This window comes from Saccoglossus kowalevskii, chromosome 17, assembly GCF_978046115.1.
Source record: "Saccoglossus kowalevskii chromosome 17, keSacKowa6.1, whole genome shotgun sequence".
Taxonomy (NCBI): Eukaryota; Metazoa; Hemichordata; class Enteropneusta; family Harrimaniidae; genus Saccoglossus; species Saccoglossus kowalevskii.
Window position 1 is genome coordinate 23491575 of NC_140657.1, and position 21335 is coordinate 23512909.

At 37.0% G+C, this 21335-nt stretch overlaps 1 protein-coding gene across 6 annotated transcripts in view; it reads right to left on the bottom strand.

The window, feature by feature from the left end:
* The window catches only part of LOC100373824 (DENN domain-containing protein 1B-like), a 60005-nt gene that overhangs the window by 36631 nt on the left and 2039 nt on the right, over positions 1-21335 (bottom strand). For all 6 annotated transcript variants that reach the window (XM_085492495.1, XM_085492494.1, XM_085492498.1 and 3 more), the window contains exon 2: positions 8233-8297. In XM_085492495.1, the coding sequence (XP_085348621.1) occupies positions 8233-8297 (65 nt within the window). The remainder of the gene's footprint in view (positions 1-8232; positions 8298-21335) is intronic.

Here is a 21335-nt window from a genome sequence, read left to right on the forward strand (position 1 = left end):
GAAAAATATTAAAAAGCACAAGAGATTAGACAGACATTGTATTCTCGGAACAATGTAATATGCAGTCTCAATCAACACAGCTAATTCTGATTCTCAAATTCCAAGTAAATTTATTTCACTCTCATGCATAGAATGCAGTAAGAATTAATATAAGACTGTGCAGATAACATTCTTGGAATAGTAAAAAAAGTTATTTTTATTGAGTATTTATTAAATCAAGTATTTGCATTGAAAACTTGTACATGTATTTATGGATTTAAGTGTGTTTATTGCGATAGTAATGAGGTCAGTGTATCAATAGAAATCACAGCTGTTCTACAAAAGAGGCCATTAAAATATCAGGGGATGACGTTCCATGATTTCCTAGGGATATATCCACTATTGTGTGGGGGTGGGGGTGGAGAAAGACATAAATACATGTCATGCTAGTATAAGTCATCCCATTGGTTCTGAATGTGTAACAGGATATGTACATTGTTTCAAATACAGACCATATAAGGTCATGAAACTTTATAATATACGAATATGATAACCTTCAATTTAAAACTGTAATATAGATCAATGCAAATTTTTTTTTTTTTTTTGTAATTTCAAAAAGAAAAGTACATAATAACAATTTTTTTAATTTTTTCAGAAAAAGCAGTGACATAAAATTTAGGATTAAGTAATAATAGACCCCTTCTAACTGAAAGTGTTGGGAGCAGTATTTGAAGGTAAGGTACATGGTAATGATAAGTTTAGAATTTGCCGTTAAAAATACGATACAAATGTAAAACATTAACAATCAGTACAGGTGACAACGTGAATAGACTTAAATTGTTTTTGCTTCACATACAGTGTTCTATTCACTTCTGTCATCGTGTAAACTGTTCCAAATACAATAGAACAGTAGACACAATTACTGAAGAGAATGAAACACTATATGAGGAGAAAAATAAGTCCTGTGGTTTTAAAAAATACATCACAGCCATTTGCCTCTAACCTTCACCACCAGACTTTCTCGCCTAAATTTGTCTGCACTTTTTTTCTTATATTCTGCAATATTTCTAGAAATGAACCCTAATTTTGGAGCCGACAGACAAAATTTGAGTCAATTTTTAGTTTTTACTCAAAAAATTCGGCTATTTTTGTTTTTGAAGGAAAGTGCAGACTATTTTGTGGATTTGAGTTGAAAAGAGGGAACTGGTGTAGAAAAGGCTAAGGTTTATTAGGGCAACCATAAGTGTGATAAAATAAAGGTGATTTGTAGCTGACATAGGTACGTCTAGGTCTACGCGGGAGAGGGTTCATTCCAGAGTTTTATAAAGTAGGGAAGACCCTTAATTATAATTTTGAATAAACAATAGCATAACAAATAATGAATATGGTTGAGGTGATTAACATATTATAATGTTATGCAAATTAGCCACAGTGCTACGCTATTTCCTTGTAGAATGCTGCAGGAAATAATACCGGTACCGTATTTATCCGGGTATAAGCCAAGGGTCTTGAACATGGAAAATTGCCAAAAAGAAGGGGTGGGCGTTTGCCAGGAGATCCCCGGCAAAAAAAACAAAAATTCGCGAAAATCGGCAACACGCAGTTCGATCGAACTGCGGCAGGGAATAGAACAGCAAATGAAAACATGCAACGGGAATAAATGAACAATATGCAACACTAGAAGTAGAACAAAAATAATGTATTGCTTATAATGTGACAAAAAACCAGAAATAATAAAAATCGACAGTGAGAAATCATTTGAATTAGGATTTTCCCGCCGACAAACACGTGTGAACTCAAAATTAATTAAAATGTCAGGGGTTAAACTGCGTAAGGGAAGAGTAGGAAATCAAACGGGCAGTGCACCGCGGTCATTACCGCGGTGTACCGCAGAACGCCGGGGAGAGCCGCGGACTGCTTATAATTAGGGGTCTCTACCGCTGTACCGGTCTCTACCGCGGTCCTCGGTAATGTGTGAAATACGTACTTAACAGTTTCTTTGTGATTCCACGAGTCATTGTTTTAAAATCCGATGCTGTAAATGAATACGATATGTGCGCTTGTTTAGTATTTAGTACATGTATTTAGCGTAACACTGGAATAAAGTTTACAATTGAAAAGAGAACGATTTACAAAGTTTCAGCGTATCCAAGCCGTATCCTGGTTCTTGATTGATTTGGCAGTATCATGTTCACCATTTGTGTCACACTCCAGAAAAAATGGCCAGCAAACGAGAAACGAGCGAACTAATCAAAACAGGTCTGGCTGTCTGCATTGCACTGACAATGACATGATTATTTTCTGTTTCGTTTCATAAATCTTGCCTTGCGCATGTATTCTTGGTTGACAGAATTATTTTTAAACAAAGGACGTTATTTTTCTGTTACATGTTCATGTTCCATGGTACTCGTGAGAGTGAAAGGCATTTTGAATGAATAATTATTGAGTTTATGATACCGTACGATAACGCTAGCTGGCTTGATTAGAATTTCATTGCGTGTGAACCGCTGAGGTCATTGCCCGTTACTGTGCCAACCGCACGTAGTTCAAAAGCACCTGACGTTGTTTTGTTTTGTTTTCACTCGAAATGTAAGCGATCGAATACTCTGCGTTCAAAGTACGCTGCCCCGAGTTTGAAATTACAGTAAATTGTAACGCATGGATTTTATTTACATGACATTTAGTTTATTTCAAAATGATATAGATGTCAAACCATAATTATTATTATTTGAAATGTTGTTTCTTGACTTGACTTTTCTGGCTTTAATGTTTTGTGTGTGCGTGTTTGTTTACAATATCATTATCAACAACAGTTATTCAGTGGTCCCGTCTCTGAGGCAGTAAGTCGCGGTTTCGACTAAGTCGCATAGTTCGATGGCTCCGGACGATTGTATTGTGTTTTGCCGTCAGTTTTAAAGTAGAAAAACTAAGTCTGGTATTATCGCGTATTTAATTGCCCGCTCAATCAGTTGGAGGTGACAACTTAACATCTACAGACCGTCAATTACTGAAATAGAAAGGGTGATAGCAGCCTGACTCGAGGGGTCGACAGAGGTATAAAAAATAAGTTTGCGTAATTATTGCAAAGGCAGCGCATTATCAAGTCGGCAAAGTTGAAATATTCACAGCCAGTACGTAAACAATGGAAAATAAGTTTGCGTAATTATTACGAAGGCAACGCATTATCACGTCGGCAATGGTGAAATATTCACAACCAGAACGGTAACAATTTTTACGTAGGCAACGCAGAGCCAGTAAAAATTTGCGTAATGGGATGTGTATAATAAAAAGGTCAACGCGCGGAGCGCGAATGGTCACCAAGGTAACAACCCACTTGTTCAGCGCGTGACTTGGGGTTAAACTTGGGCCAAGGTTTATTAGATTAGTCAGTTTCGCCAAGAAGTGCGCTATTTTTTTCGCTGATCACCCAGTTGTGTATATATTGTAGCACCAAGTGTGTGACACTCCCTCTTCGACTTCGGGTTGCTTTTCCTACTTAGTGCATGGTCTCGAGGTAACGTAAACTGCGGCCTCTCATCGAGTGTTTTACACTCAGAATTTGTACTTCGCCCGATTATATTGGTTATGGTATACGCGAAACATTAATCTTTTAAAATAAATCCTGAGACTATACATGATGTAAATTCAAAATAATGTGATAATATTTTACATTATGTGGGGTCTACATTATTCTGGGTTGCTTTGCGATGTTATACCAAGACTCGTGAAAATAAAATAGTGTTCTTCTGCGAACTAATATAGACGATTTTTCCAATCTTCTGGTATCACTCGATTTTATTATTTGAACTAGGCGGCAAGTAACCTTTAGTTTCCCAGTCTATTGTTTCCATTCATAGTCTTAACAATAGGGTGTAAATTGCCTTTCGAGCCTACTGCACACGACCGCGGTAAACCGGGGTCATGGAATCTATGCATAAATTTGCATAAAATGCGGTCGACCGGCGAGCACCCACCACCACCGCGGTAATGACCGCGGTAAACCGCGAGTTTGATTTCCTACTCTTCCCTAAAATGATTTCCGGTCTCGACAAATTATGCATCAACCGTCATATAAGATCAATAATAATTTACAAATTTACACAGTAAAAATTATAAAAATTCATAGCTGTTTGAAAAAAACTTCTCAGATCTTTATTTGTACGTTCATTGCCATCTTCGTCAAACTCAAAACCCTCAAAGTCCAAGTCGACATCACTGTAGTCGTCGAACAAAATCCCTACAACTTATTCCTGAATTTCGTCGATATCGTCCAACACAATTTGGACTTAGCACTTTTAATCCACGGATTTCGCAGTCTGTCAGCTTGGCACTTTTCATTCATGTCTAATCATAATAAAGAGACAAGAAAAATGGGGTCGCTCTGCTGCGATGGCACACGATGCTTTTGTTTACAGTCTAGCAATCGTCTTTGACCTTTATGCATCTGCTTTACTGATTGGCTAATAATGACATCACTACTAGTATTTCATCATAAAGGTCAAATCGTGACATTGCTTTTTTATCAGACTCAACGCTTATTAATCACGGTGAAAGTTATCATTCAGCAAGTTCCGGCGGTTGGAATGTCTCACTATATGGATATCGCGGTAGACTTGAAATAGGAAGTTTTTTTTTATCCAACGACAGAAGAATGTTTTCATGAGGGTGATGAAAGATGGTAAAAAAGTTGGCAGTCTTCGGCGTGACATTGCAAAATTGCTGACCCCAGTTATGAATTCGCAAGCTGCTACAAAATATTTTATAAAGCCAAAATAACGCGATTTCAACCACTCTCCCAGGTACGGGTTGCTACAATATTGCAACATTGGTTTCATTGTCGAGGACGCTAAAGCCGATCGAGTGCGACACTTGCGGCTCTCCTTTTACGATTTGCCTGAATCGTTTCTAAGTTAATAAGGAAGCACAAACCAAACGACCGGCCATTTTTTAGGGCCACGACATATTTTAAAAAGAGAACTACTGTTTCTGCTTTAATACATATTTTTATAGACTTGCTGACTGTTATGATTCAGAACGCGCTGCCCTGAAGGCAGAAAGCTGTAACAGCTATTTTGCGTTCACCCCTTGTTTTACGCAATTAACATTTTTTATAAGTATCACGACAGTCTTCAAGAAAGTCAACTGTTAATACAACCACAGTCAACGAATAGAAAATAGTTTTTTTTTTGTAGAAAAAGACCCCCTGAGCGTGTGCGGATATGACCTCAACTCCTTTATTGTGTCAAAAGTGGGGGGGTGGGCGTTTGCCCAGGCATGGGCTCTTACCCAGATAAGTACGGTAACTGTAGTAAAAAAAAATGAAAACATTTATTCCACAGCATGCTCAGAAGTCGCTTTTGGATGTTTCAGACCAAGAAAAAAACACCTATATTTGCAGAATTTTAGAGAGAAAAAAAGAAGACACATTAAATTTTTAAAAGTAAAAGTACAAATTTTATGACAATTTATAAAATTCATAATTATCTTATCTTATCTTATCTCCATGCCAACTATGTAAGACACCAGGCACTAAGGGCAATATAGAAATGCACTTCCTCCTTTTTAACAAAACAGGTCAAAAGTCAACTGAAATGATCCAACCTGGGTGAGATATGCATTGTACCCTACATCGGTAATTGTGACTAAAACATAAAAGGGGATGTCCCTTCAGCAGGCGGAAGCGTACAAGCTTGAGAGGGTGCGTTAGCAATAGACCGAAGACTGCAAAAGCTATATCCAGGTTGTATCGTATATACCTTATAGGTACAATTAAAATTAAACAATTGTTTCATTTATCTCGGTTATTAATCTTATTTTTACCATATATTCAAATGTTCACAGCGCAGATTAATATTTCTGTGCCTGACGTCACATTATAATCAACACGCACAAGCGCTCCAACTTTCAGTCACGCTCACAACCAAATAGTCAGGTGGTCTTTATATGCATGGATTTATATGCATGTGCAGAATATTACATCTTTGATCAATTCACAAAATCACAAAATGAATTGACAAGAACATGTACATGTATTTATGATGCATTTGTTAAACATAAATGAAAACAGTACATTGCTGATACAGTGTAGATATATAGTACCATGGTGGAAAAAAAAGCTGCCATTCGACCATCTCAAATCTAATTATGAAACAAACTGACATGGACATGTATTCCAACATACATGAGAGACAAATTGTCATAAATGAGTGAAAATCATTAAAATTAATTGTCAGTATACAACATGTAGTTATGTACGAACCAAACTTGTAAATAACTGACAAAGCATTTCGAAGACCCCACTTTATACTGGCTGCCAGTCAGCCATCTTGAATCAAATTACTAAACCACTAAATCTGCAAATGTCCCACATAGTGCACTAGGCACATTCGGTCAGAAGAGTTACTCTGGACATACTGAGACCGAATTATAAGTCCCCGTTATGAACTTAATTTGAACAGAAACTATGATAGCTTTAATGGGTCTATTTGAGGAAGACAGTTCCCTGATTGGGTTCGTGAGCACTTGGGAGTGAAATTTTTTTGTTTTGCTTTTTATTATCCAAACAGTCTTGGCTATAGACTGTTAAAATTTTGTAGAATTGTGAATTGTGAACATACTCAAAAAACGATTTTTAAATATAGATAACAGGTGCAAACATTCTCTCTTTTGAATGCATACCAAGATTTAGCAAGGCTGTACATAAATAATAAAAAAGAAACATGGTGAAAAAAAGGAATGACGGGATCTCTATATTATGCATTATATTTAACTTTTAACAAAACGATAATACATTTAAATTTGGAACTGTTACAGCCATTTTAATTATGAGCATTAGCAAACTTCTTATCGAGTGAATTGTTATGCAAATTAGAAATTATCTCAGCTTCTTTTTAGTCCCAGAACTTTAAAAAAAAAAAAGCTCCTAGACGCTTTGACCTTTTGTTTAGAAATTTCCACAAATGATTGACAATGTGTTTATCTTCAAAACACCGTTGGGGCATTGTTAGTTGAATAGTGTTACAGCAATCGTACAGACAACTAGCCTGGGTGTTAATTTATGCATAAACTTGAAGTTGTGAAATTTGGGCTGCTGCCCTGCAAAATTGACAACTGGTAGACAATTTTCAAGACGGCACTTTTTTCATAGTAAACAGATGTACCCATAAACCAATTTTGACAGGAAACAGACGCATGATTTGGAAGCTGTTTTTTTTTAAATCACTTTTGACCAAAAAAGCACATTTTTGTGCATATTTCAACCTATAGTGTAGACAAGGGAGGTCATCTTGGTTTCCTAATTAACTAATTAAAATACCTGTCAGGTAAACTGCATCTCTACCTTAAAGTAAAAACTAATTATTTGTTTACCGAGATTGAATTTTTGCTGATAAGTGAAATCCACTAAAACATGAACATTAGTGTAAAACTATGTTACTCATTGTTTCACGAGAAAATCTATGAATTTAAACCCAAAGAATATGATAAAAATAGTAAAATTAAACCCCAGTAAAAAATAAGTACTTTAATAACAATATAGCATTGATTATAATATATTCTAAACATTACAATTCTGACTACAGTGATTTTCATGAAAGCATGAATAATTTTTATGGAAAATTATAAAATATTTATAATCCATTTCAACCCTGCATTTTACTCAAATCCAAAAATATGCCTTCATTAGAAGTCATTTGGTGATGCCCATTACCCATGAGTCTTTGCAAGTTTCCTTCATTGATGTTGTATCTGTTTTCAACTTTCATTTGAAAATGATAAAACATTTATAAATATTTATTTAAAAAAAACATTCATACTTTAATGAAATTCACTGTACTAGCAGTAAGAGTAATCTGTAACTGCTGCTAGACAGCTTACAATTGTTGTATTTACACACAGGCTAAGAGGTTAAAAATGCTATTTACGTTACTTCATTTTGCATGGAATGTCACTTTCTACATGGCAAGTAACATGGGTGAATCCAGAGACTTTGTCCCCCCAAAAAAATGGATTGACAAAGAGACCCTTTAATATTTCCTACATTTTCATTGTTGTTGTAACCATGGAGTTAGAATGGGGAAATAAAAATTACAAAGACTGGCATTATTCCTAACATTGGACACAACATGGTCTATATACATAAGAGATTAGCTTTAATCTTCGTCAGTCCTTAGAGTGTAGCATGAATACAAGTATTGTATAACAACTGCGATATAAAGTCACAAATAATTACTAAGTAGTTATACTCAAACTTACCAGAATCAATATTCTCTGGTGCTTCAACTTCCACCAGACATTCAAAAATGCGGCTTGGGTTCAATCTGAAAATATAAAAAGAGTTTAATTTGAAATGATGGACAGACTTTTAAGTTTTTATTAAAAAAGACATACCCACCCCTATAGATTTTGATCATTGTGGTCACCATGGTGATTAAATTCAATAAATGGCAATTGAATAAAATATCTAGCTCGCCATTTGCCTAAAAAAAATCTGGCTGGGGACAAAACTTTCTGTAACATAAAAGAGACTTCTACCCACAATTCAACATTTTTCATATGCACATTTTGTTATCTGCCATATTTAATTTTTGTTACACAGGGGTTTCACAAATGCATTTAATAGCAGGCATCATCCTGTAACAACAGGCCAAAAAAAAAAAAAATGGCTCTCGGCAGTGCGAAGCGCTGCAGCTGCAGGGGTAGACCAGAAAGTAAACGACTCATTTGGGCTTGTATTTGACTAAATGTGCAGTTTGCAGCACAATGTTATGTTTGACTATAAACCTCATTTTGTTAATAAATCAGTGCTGGGCAAAACAAAGTATCGTAATAGTCTGTGTTCTACAAAAAGAATCATAAAATGCCTGTCACAAGAAAGAGTTAAGTGTGGCTACCAAACAAGACTGCCCTGCTCCCCACAAATGCATGTGTATAACAAAATCATACATAGTTATTATTAGAATATCAATCAAGAATGTATGATACTGTCTGGAGACGACACTTGTATCCGTATGTAAAGTGTAAACCAACAACACTGATTATAGTGATATTGTATTAGCAACAGATACACATACATGTAACTGTACATAACTTGTAAACCATTATTGTAAATCAGACACTACATCTCAGCTAAAACAATGGCTACGATTGTGCAGTTTTAGGCAAGGTATAATGACTGGAGTTGACAATGAAATTAAGTTCTTGCTCTATTATTAAAAAAGTTGGTTGCTAACCCAACCAAATCCAACATAGAGTAGTGGTTAGAGGCAGGGACTACCAATACGATAGTCAAACCCAGCTTATCTAACTTAGATGACGAAGAACTATCAGTCATCTCCAAAATTCCGAACCGTCACACCTGGCCAAGCTCTAATTTCAGAAATACCTCACAGTAACAAGAGTACAAAGTACACAGGCATTGCGTTAACCCCACATTATGACTCCAATTATTGAAGAGGGACCCAGTTTTTTAGGCAATTTCTTAAAATTTTGTAAGTGGGACTCGTCTTGCAGAGACACTAGCACAAACCCTGTTACCAATCTACATGTGCACTAACTACAACTGAGGGTTATTAATAATATGCATGAAACAATCTATGGTGATCACTAGTATGCATGTGAAAACAACTTTGGTGATTACTTATTCGCATATGACAAAAACTGTGGCTGTTTACAAATCTACATAAAGACTCAAGCCAAGTGTTTAGTTGGAATAATTACACTGCCACAATGGGTCACATGACCAAGAGTGGTATAATATTGTTTGTCAATAATTATTCTACTGTTTGTGTAATGCTCTGGTTATTCAAATTATTATCACATTTTTTCGAACTGAGTAAGAAAGAAACAGAAATCCAAAGCATTGTCTGTCCACAACAAAAAGAAGAAGTGGTCAATAAATAGCTGAGAATATGTGTCTCGTTCAAGGGGTGATTTGATACGACACCAATCCTCCCAACTCTCAGAAGAAACATACATCATGTCATGTACCCAAGTTCCCATTCAAATTCCAAATTTTTCATCAGTCTGTGATTTACCACAGACAGTCTATCATTCTTCAGTCAGCTGGACAAAACTCCTAACGAGTATTTGCTCATAGCTTTCTGTTGATTACATTACACAACATAGCCTAGGGTTACCAACCGTTTAATTCGGGATAATCAATAGAACAATTTTATACAACAATAAATACAATAGAAGTCATTAACATATTATATTGTTATGCAAATTATTACCAAACGCTTCAGCGTGGTATTAAGAGTTTGTTTTCAGGGGTGGGTGATACCAAGGTGGGAAATGGATGCACATATGGGGTTAATTCCTTGAATTGCAATATAGAGGGTTCAGGCTGAAATACAATATATAGTGTTTACATGTTTAATCTGATATTTCTGTGGTATTCTGCTGCTATAAGTAATGCACGATTTGTTCCGAAATTCAGTATATTGTGTGTATTCCAGGGTTATTCGTTTTTTGCTGAAAACACCCCTATTTTTTAGTGGCAGAGTTTGAATAGTCTCACTCCCACTGGGAAATCTGCATTGTTGCTTGAATGTGAGTTAATTAAACACATTTTCCAGACCGGCGAAAGAGTATGCAACAGCCAATTTTAACAGCCTGTCACGTGATTTTAGTCTGAATGTCAACATGAAGAGGCTAGTCCATTTTACGCAGGAGTAATTGGGAGTAGAATATGTGAGGGATAGTATCAACAGAGATGTGTATAGTGAAAAGTAATATCTATCCTTCATTTACATCTCTGAGCATTTCTGTTTTAGTATATTGGTTTGAAAATGTTGAACTTGCATGATTTGCAATGTGTTTTTTTAATGGGACTCCCCTATTGATCGAATCCCGGGTTTGAACGAGAACGGCACACCACGTGATTCGTTTGAATACAATGCTGATGGCAAACATGCCGTGTTACTGCGGTATTCCACTGACGGGATGACTTACTGCATGCTACAACTTCGCTTGTGATGTTGCTTGTTAGCCATGGATTACATGAATCTTGATTACCAGTCAAATGTTGCTCATTTGACGTTGGTAATCTTTATTTGGAACTGAGTAACTTCCTGGTACTTCGTACTATGATAAAAATCAGTCAACATACATCAAGTTCTCACAATCGTAGTATTCCATGTGATGTACACCTAATATGCCAAAAATGTTGCTGAACGATTTGAACTGAATAAAAATAGCAGACGAAAATTTGTTTACAAAATAAAAATACTTCGGTTGCCAATGAAAACCGGTAAAAAACAAGCAATATGTTTTCGGCTGTTATCATGGAAGGGACATGAACGTGAAGCTAACGTCTGTTTATAACTAAAACCGGGCACCTTATACGAGGTTTGCAAAATAACATGGCAGTCATTAGAAGTCACTTTATTTTATTGTTAGGACGTATTCAACCGTTAAATGTATAATTTCCAATCGTTTTGCGATAGTATTTTCTAGATTGGAAGCAACATTTACATTTTATTCAAAGTTCAAAGCTGCGTTGGGATTCCGTTGACAGTGGTAACAATGTCGGCGCCGGTGATCTCTTACCAGTGCGCAACGTAGCCAAAATAAAAGGCATGATCATTTGGGCACTGCTATTACAAGACTTTGGCTGTTGCCATGGTAGCCGTGGGTCAGGATTGTTTTTCCAATTAGTGATGCTACGACCTGCCTGTCAAGTATGAACCGTGACAAAATCAGCCAAGCCAAAAAAAAAAAATCACAGAAGAGTTAAAAAGCCATTCCTGCTGAACAGTTACTTTAACTTCGGGGTCAACTTTCTCATTAATGAAAAAAGATATCAAAAATTCAAATAGTAACTTTTTGCCCACACTCCAGCCGAGGACAATGAGCTATGTCTGAGGTGTTGTATCACAGGGAGTTGGACAAACTTGTGTATTTTAATAAATTATTGAATAATAAAATGTTATATAACTTTTCTTTTACCCCCTCCCCTTCCTGGTATCTATTTCAAGTATTTTTGTCAGGTTCAAATCGTTCACCAGCATTTTTGGCATGTTAGATGTACATCACATAGAATACTAGGATTGGGAGAACTTAATGTTTGTTGACCACCTGGAATCTGAGTTTTATAAATCTTGAAGGGCTCTCGGAAGATCCACCCGCTGCCTGGAACCGCAGTAAAATCTCCGATTAATATGGAGCCGCAACCATCAACATCGATATACCATGAGGTTTCTGCTGGCGACGTTGCGGCGTTACTCAGTTCCAAATAAAGATTACCAACGCCAAATTAGCAAAATTTAACCTGTAACCAAGACTCAGTCTATCCACGACAAGCAAGCAACATCACAAACGAGGTTGTAGTGTGCAGCTCACGAGTCAGCGACGACCGATTTCAACGAAAGTCATTCCGTCAGTGGAGTACCGCAGTTGCACGGCATGTTTGCCAATGTACAGATCTGTGGAGGAACTTTTAACTTCAACATCAACCGTGTATCGTAGTCGCCCAGTTTAAGTTCTGGTTCTGTCGTGGTCCCAACTAAAGGGCGACAGTCGTCGTGTCGCGTCCTGTTCGATATGGGACTCACAGCGACGTATACAACGCGTGTAAAATACATTGTTTATTTACATGAAATTCGAACACGCGCTGTGCTACGACCACCGCGCTTAAACATCCACGAGTTATTTATTCGGACAATGACTTAAATTAGACGTCTGATTATTTTATTTTCACACGTACAGCGACACGCGTTCTACACTGACAAGCGTTGCTAGGTCGCAGCACTGTCTTGGAGCATATTAATGGGCAATTGGGTTCCCCGATCTAAATTTCAATGCTGATGGCAAACATGCCGTGTTACTGCGGTATTCCACTGACGGGATGACTTACTGCATGCTACAACTTCGCTTGTGATGTTGCTTGTTAGCCATGGATTACATGAATCTTGATTACCAGTCAAATGTTGCTCATTTGACGTTGGTAATCTTTATTTGGAACTGAGTAACTTCCTGGTACTTCGTACTATGATAAAAATCAGTCAACATACATCAAGTTCTCACAATCGTAGTATTCCATGTGATGTACACCTAATATGCCAAAAATGTTGCTGAACGATTTGAACTGAATAAAAATAGCAGACGAAAATTTGTTTACAAAATAAAAATACTTCGGTTGCCAATGAAAACCGGTAAAAAACAAGCAATATGTTTTCGGCTGTTATCATGGAAGGGACATGAACGTGAAGCTAACGTCTGTTTATAACTAAAACCGGGCACCTTATACGAGGTTTGCAAAATAACATGGCAGTCATTAGAAGTCACTTTATTTTATTGTTAGGACGTATTCAACCGTTAAATGTATAATTTCCAATCGTTTTGCGATAGTATTTTCTAGATTGGAAGCAACATTTACATTTTATTCAAAGTTCAAAGCTGCGTTGGGATTCCGTTGACAGTGGTAACAATGTCGGCGCCGGTGATCTCTTACCAGTGCGCAACGTAGCCAAAATAAAAGGCATGATCATTTGGGCACTGCTATTACAAGACTTTGGCTGTTGCCATGGTAGCCGTGGGTCAGGATTGTTTTTCCAATTAGTGATGCTACGACCTGCCTGTCAAGTATGAACCGTGACAAAATCAGCCAAGCCAAAAAAAAAAAATCACAGAAGAGTTAAAAAGCCATTCCTGCTGAACAGTTACTTTAACTTCGGGGTCAACTTTCTCATTAATGAAAAAAGATATCAAAAATTCAAATAGTAACTTTTTGCCCACACTCCAGCCGAGGACAATGAGCTATGTCTGAGGTGTTGTATCACAGGGAGTTGGACAAACTTGTGTATTTTAATAAATTATTGAATAATAAAATGTTATATAACTTTTCTTTTACCCCCTCCCCTTCCTGGTATCTATTTCAAGTATTTTTGTCAGGTTCAAATCGTTCACCAGCATTTTTGGCATGTTAGATGTACATCACATAGAATACTAGGATTGGGAGAACTTAATGTTTGTTGACCACCTGGAATCTGAGTTTTATAAATCTTGAAGGGCTCTCGGAAGATCCACCCGCTGCCTGGAACCGCAGTAAAATCTCCGATTAATATGGAGCCGCAACCATCAACATCGATATACCATGAGGTTTCTGCTGGCGACGTTGCGGCGTTACTCAGTTCCAAATAAAGATTACCAACGCCAAATTAGCAAAATTTAACCTGTAACCAAGACTCAGTCTATCCACGACAAGCAAGCAACATCACAAACGAGGTTGTAGTGTGCAGCTCACGAGTCAGCGACGACCGATTTCAACGAAAGTCATTCCGTCAGTGGAGTACCGCAGTTGCACGGCATGTTTGCCAATGTACAGATCTGTGGAGGAACTTTTAACTTCAACATCAACCGTGTATCGTAGTCGCCCAGTTTAAGTTCTGGTTCTGTCGTGGTCCCAACTAAAGGGCGACAGTCGTCGTGTCGCGTCCTGTTCGATATGGGACTCACAGCGACGTATACAACGCGTGTAAAATACATTGTTTATTTACATGAAATTCGAACACGCGCTGTGCTACGACCACCGCGCTTAAACATCCACGAGTTATTTATTCGGACAATGACTTAAATTAGACGTCTGATTATTTTATTTTCACACGTACAGCGACACGCGTTCTACACTGACAAGCGTTGCTAGGTCGCAGCACTGTCTTGGAGCATAATAATGGGCAATTGGGTTCCCCGATCTAAATTTCTATCCCGGTTTGTTGCACGTTCTTTTTTTAATATGAAATAATCAAATATGGGATATGTGTATAATAACAACCCCACACCCTCCCCGTGGCTTCGCTCGTGAAAGTACGGCAGCAGGATACACCGCATCACTCGTGAAAATAACTTCCATACGCAATGAAAGCCACGGGGAGGGTATCTGTCATAATACTTCATTATCACTGAAAACATTTTTCCCCTGAAATAAATTCCAGTGAATATGCCATTTCCCTCATACTATATTGAGACACAGCGCAGTGAAAATTAGATTCACATGTAATGCTTGAAAACATGTCAGCAAAAATAAATTAAGTGAAATTCTACGTGACTTCATAATAGTTGGAAATGAACACATTACACCCGACCCTACCACTCCATATACAATGTAAACTACACCCCAAAACATCCTTTCACCCACAGTTACTACCGTGTTTCACCAGTGTATTCTATTTGACGTCAGGAGAAATTGAAATAAACAAATTAATTATAATTTCAGCCTCTAGTTGACCACTGATTAAATAAACTACCTCGTCTTTATGTCAACTTGCAGTTATTCGTTGCCTACATCAGTGACTTCAAAATATATGTTTCAATCCCAGGAATTTCACTCGCTGTTAATTGCATGGGAGTGGCAGTCTTTAATGAATTTCTATTGTCATGTCAATTTCTTGCGATTACTCGAACATTAAGCTGTAACCACATACCGCCTAGGTGCTGTAATTAAATCCTGGTGTAAGCACCATATGAACTATGAACAATGCATGTGAAGCCAGCTGTGGGGTATATTCAATCCTATAGATTTCTCATTGTTTGGTAACTATTTGCTGCAAATGCAACAAAAATCAATATAAAAAATATTACCCACACAGTATTCTACAGGTTACTTGTTACCAAACGCTTCAGCGTGGTATTAAGAGTTTGTTTTCAGGGGTGGGTGATACCAAGGTGGGAAATGGATGCACATATGGGGTTAATTCCTTGAATTGCAATATAGAGGGTTCAAGCTGAAATACAATATATAGTGTTTTCATGTTTCGTCTGATATTTCTGTTGTATTCTGCTGCTGTAAGTAATGCACGATTTGTTCCGAAATTCAGTATATTGTGTGTATTCCAGGGTTATTCGTTTTTTGCTGAAAACACCCCTATTTTTTTAGTGACATAGTCGAATAGTCTCACTCCCACTGGGAAATCTGCATTGTTGCTTGAATGTGAGTTAATTAAACACATTTTCCAGACCGGCGAAAGAGTATACAACAGCCAATTTTAACAGCCTGTCACGTGATTTTAGTCTGAATGTCAACATGAAGAGGCTAGTCCATTTTACGCAGGAGTAATTGGGAGTAGAATATGTGAGGGATAGTATCAACAGAGATGTGTATAGTGAAAAGTAATATCTATCCTTCATTTACATCTCTGAGCATTTCTGTTTTAGTATATTGGTTTGAAAATGTTGAACTTGCATGATTTGCAATGTGTTTTTTTAATGGGACTCCCCTATTGATCGAATCCCGGGTTTGAACGAGAACGGCACACCACGTGATTCGTTTGAATACAATGCTGATGGCAAACATGCCGTGTTACTGCAGTACTGCACTGACGGGATGACTTACTGGTACTGCATGCTACAACTTCGCTTGTGATGTTGCTTGTTAGCCATGGATTACATGAATCTTGATTACCAGTCAAATGTTGCTCATTTGACGTTGGTAATCTTTATTTGGAACTGAGTAACTTCCTGGTACTTCGTACTATGATAAAAATCAGTCAACATACATCAAGTTCTCTCAATCGTAGTATTCCATGTGATGTACACCTAATATGCCAAAAATGTTGCTGAACGATTTGAACTGAATAAAAATAGCAGACGAAAATTTGTTTACAAAATAAAAATACTTCGGTTGCCAATGAAAACCGGTAAAAAACAAGCAATATGTTTTCGGCTGTTATCATGGAAGGGACATGAACGTGAAGCTAACGTCTGTTTATAACTAAAACCGGGCACCTTATACGAGGTTCGCAAAATAACACGGCAGTCATTAGAAGTCACTTTATTTTATTGTTAGGACGTATTCAGCCGTTAAATGTATTATTTCCAACCGTTTTGCGATAGTATTTTCTAGATTGGAGGCAGCATTTACATTTTATTCAAAGTTCAAAGCTGCGTTGGGATTCCGTTGACAGTGGTAACAATGTCGGCGCCGGTGATCTCTTACCAGTGCGCAACGTAGCCACAATAAAAGGCATGATCATTTGGGCACTGCTATTACAAGACTTTGGCTGTTGCCATGGTAGCGGTGGGTCAGGATTGTTTTTCCAATTAGTGATGGTACGACCTGCCTGTCAAGTATGAACCGTGACAAAATCAGCCAAGCCAAAAAAAAATCACAGAAGAGTTAAAAAGCCATTCCTGCTGAACAGTTACTCTAACTTCGGGGTCAACTTTCTCATTAATGAAAACAGATATCAAAAATTCAAATAGTAACTTTTTGCCCACACTCAAGCCGAGTACAATGAGCTATGTCTGAGGTGTTGTATCACAGGGAGTTGGACAAACTTATGTATTTTAATAAATTATTGAATAATAAAATGTTATATAACTTTTCTTTTACCCCCCTCCCCTTCCTGGTATCTATTTCAAGTATTTTTGTCAGGTTCAAATCGTTCACCAGCATTTTTGGCATGTTAGATGTACATCACATAGAATACTAGGATTGGGAGAACTTAATGTTTGTTGACCACCTGGAATCTGAGTTTTATAAATCTTGAAGGGCTCTCGGAAGATCCACCCGCTGCCTGGACCCGCAGTAAAATCTCCGATTAATATGGAGCCGCAACCATCAACATCGATATACCATGAGGTTTCTGTTGGCGACGTTGCGGCGTTACTCAGTTCCAAATAAAGATTACCAACGCCAAATTAGCAAAATTTAACCGGTAACCAAGACTCAGTCCATCCACGACAAGCAAGCAACATCACAAACGAGGTTGTAGTGTGCAGCTCACCAGTCAGCGACGACCGATTTCAACGAAAGTCATTCCGTCAGTGGAGTACTGCAGTTGCACGGCATGTTTGCCAATGCACAGATCTGTGGAGGAACTTTTAACTTCAACATCAACCGTGTATCGTAGTCGCCCAGTTTAAGTTCTGGTTCTGTCGTGGTCCCAACTAAAGGGCGACAGTCGTCGTGTCGCGTCCTGTTCGATATGGGACTCATAGCGACGTATACAACGCGTGTAAAATACATTGTTTATTTACATGAAATTCGAACACGCGCTGCGCTACGACCACCGCGCTTAAACATCCACAAGTTATTTATTCGGACAATGACTTAAATTAGATGTCTGATTATTTTATTTTCACACGTACAGCGACACGCGTTCTACACTGACAAGCGTTGCTAGGTCGCAGCACTGTCTTGGAGCATATTAATGGGCAATTGGGTTCCCCGATCTAAATTTCTATCCCGGTTTGTTGCACGTTCTTTTTTTAATATGAAATAATCAAATATGGGACATGTGTATAATAACAGAACCCCACACCCTCCCCGTGGCTTCGCTCGTGAAAGTACGGCAGCAGGATACACCGCATCACTCGTGAAAATAACTTCCATACGCAATGAAAGCCACGGGGAGGGTATCTGTCATAATACTACATTATCACTAAAAACATTTTTCCCCTGAAATAAATTCCAGTGAATATGCCATTTCCCTCATACTCTATTGAGACACAGCGCAGTGAAAATTGGATTCACATGTAATGCTTGAAAACATGTCAGAAAAAATAAATTAAGTGAAATTCTACGTGACTTCATAATACTAGTAGTTGGAAATGAACACATTACACCCGACCCTACCACTCTATATACAATGTAAACTACACCCCAAAACATCCTTTCACCCACAGTTACTACCGTGTTTCACTAGTGTATTCTATTTGACGTCAGGAGAAATTGAAATAAACAAATTAATTATAATTTCAGCCTCTAGTTGACCACTGATTAAATAAACTACCTCGTCTTTATGTCAACTTGCAGTTATTCGTTGCCTACACCAGTGACTTCAAAATATATGTTTCAATCCCAGGAATTTCACTCGCTGTTAATTGCATGGGAGTGGCAGTCTTTAATGAATTTCTATTGTCATGTCAATTTCTTGCGATTACTCGAACATTAAGCTGTAACCACATACCGCCTAGGTGCTGTAATTAAATCCTGGTGTAAGCACCATATGAACTATGAACAATGCATGTGAAGCCAGCTGTGGGGTATATTCAATCCTATAGATTTCTCATTGTTTGGTAACTATTTGCTGCAAATGCAACAAAAATCAATATAAAAAATATTACCCACACAGTATTCTACAGGTTACTTGTTTGATACTATATGTTATTTGTCCACTGTCCAATTCATAATGCCATTAGGGACGACGTCAAAAGATCGATGTCGGATAAAAAACTTATTTGCTTTAGTTTAGGGGTGGGGGTTTTGATCTAAAAAAGTTTCCATCCCACAAAAACGATTTTTCAAAAAAATCTTGGGAGTATTTGTAGTTTGTTTTTTTTTATATCCAATGAATCGTGAAGAAAAATAACAGAAAATGAAAAAAAAATCCAAGACTAGAAAATGGTTTGGTTCGAGTGTAAATATGTGCGTCAAATGAGGTCTATTTCATACTACTGTCCGATTATCAATTTGTATTTAATGGTGAATGTAGTCTGATGCCATGATCAATATTTATCAATTAAGTTTCAGTGGGAATTAAGTTTTTTATCCTACATTGAACTTTTGATGTTGTCCCTTAGGATACTCATTTAATCCAATAATCCAATCAGTTGTAAGAAGTATGCGAACAATGTGGATCAATCAAAACCAATCAGAACAGTTGTAAGAAGTATGCGAATAATGTGGATCAATCATAACCAATCAGAACAATTGTAAGAAGTATGCGAATAATGTGGATCAATCAAAACCAATCAGAACAGTTGTAAGAAGTATGCGAACAATGTGGATCAATCATAACCAATGGACACCTATGTCATGTAAAGCATGTATGTTATGAACCATTTATAAACGATAAACAGTGATTGTACGGCACGTTGTATGAGCGCAGGCAGTAACGAAGGCTGCTTAATGCTATTTTATGCGTGAACACTTCACAGAATGAAGAGAGGCACTTAGCCAATCGTTGAATGAGACTGATTTCAAACAGTTTGATTTATAAATTTATGTACGGTAAGTATGTTTTTAAGTATAAACGTTCCTTACCTAACTTATAATTTATTCGGTAAACATGAAGAATAAACACCGATTATTATTGTTAACGTGCATGTTTACAGTAATTGCAACACAACTGTGAACATAAATATTGTTTATTCACTTCCGTAATCCAAGTTAATTAGTAAACATTGTTTTAATTAGTTTTGTGAAATTGCAGACAAAACATATAAACAAGGTATCGCCAAAATTGGAACACTTTCTCATCCAATATGATCAAAGTTTTAGTCACCATCCTAAAGTAAATAGTTTCAGACAGCGTTGTCATGACTGTGTTATGAAGGCAAGTGAATTCTCTGTGTCTGTTGCCGTATGATCACTGTTTTTTGGGGGGGCTTTAGAAACCAATAACATATGTGTATTTTTTTAATAATAAATTTTCCATTTCAAAGGAGAATAATAATAATAATATTAATATGAGGTTATTACAAGCAGTGTTCTCCCCAGGAATGTAAACCACTGTGGTGGGCTAATTTGCATATCATTTACATAATAATAGAAATTGGCCAATGCACATTTACACCCACACAATAAACAACATATATTTTCAAAAACAAAGTTGCAGATATTTATTTGCTTCACACAGTGTTATAAACACTTTTATTTTGGGCACTTTTGTAATATTAATGAGCTCGGTCACAGTGCAAATATTTTTGTTATTGGAGTCAAAATATTATGTTTCACAATTTAGAAGAGTTTGAATTTAAAAATGAAACATTCTCGAAATGCAAATGCTGCAGACTAAAAAGAAATTGAAAAGGTTAAATGAAACTAATTTGAAACGTTTCAGCCAGGATTATGTTCACGACTTTCATGATCTTATTTATTACAAAATTCTCCTTCAAAAAATCGTCCATGTATTTATAAATATGCGGATTGCTGGCTATTATTCTGACCATCAGCTTCTACAACGTTTACATTTACAGTAATGAACGAACAAATAACACTTCCAAACGATCAGCAAAGTTACGATGTAACATAACTTACATCGCGATGTTATACACCGGTTATACCAATAATTCCTCTTACTCAGTCATGATGCCATGCAAAAAATTTGTGTCCTTTGACCCGATGGGTCAAAAATGCCATTAACCAATCAGAATGCCACATGGTAATGCCGGTAGAACCCAAAGTTTTCCGAATGGTAGTGATCATAAAAATTACATTGCGAAAGTAAAGCGATGTCGTAGCATGATGTGTTGGTGTGGATTTCAGATTAAAACTGCATGATGGTTTATGGAAGAGATGATTAGCAATTTTTAACAGGTAAAAGAAGTCTTGAAAGAAGAGTTTTTACATGATTCACGATGATAACAGTTCAATATATTTTATTCAATCATGCAAGAAACACGTTTTTCTTGAG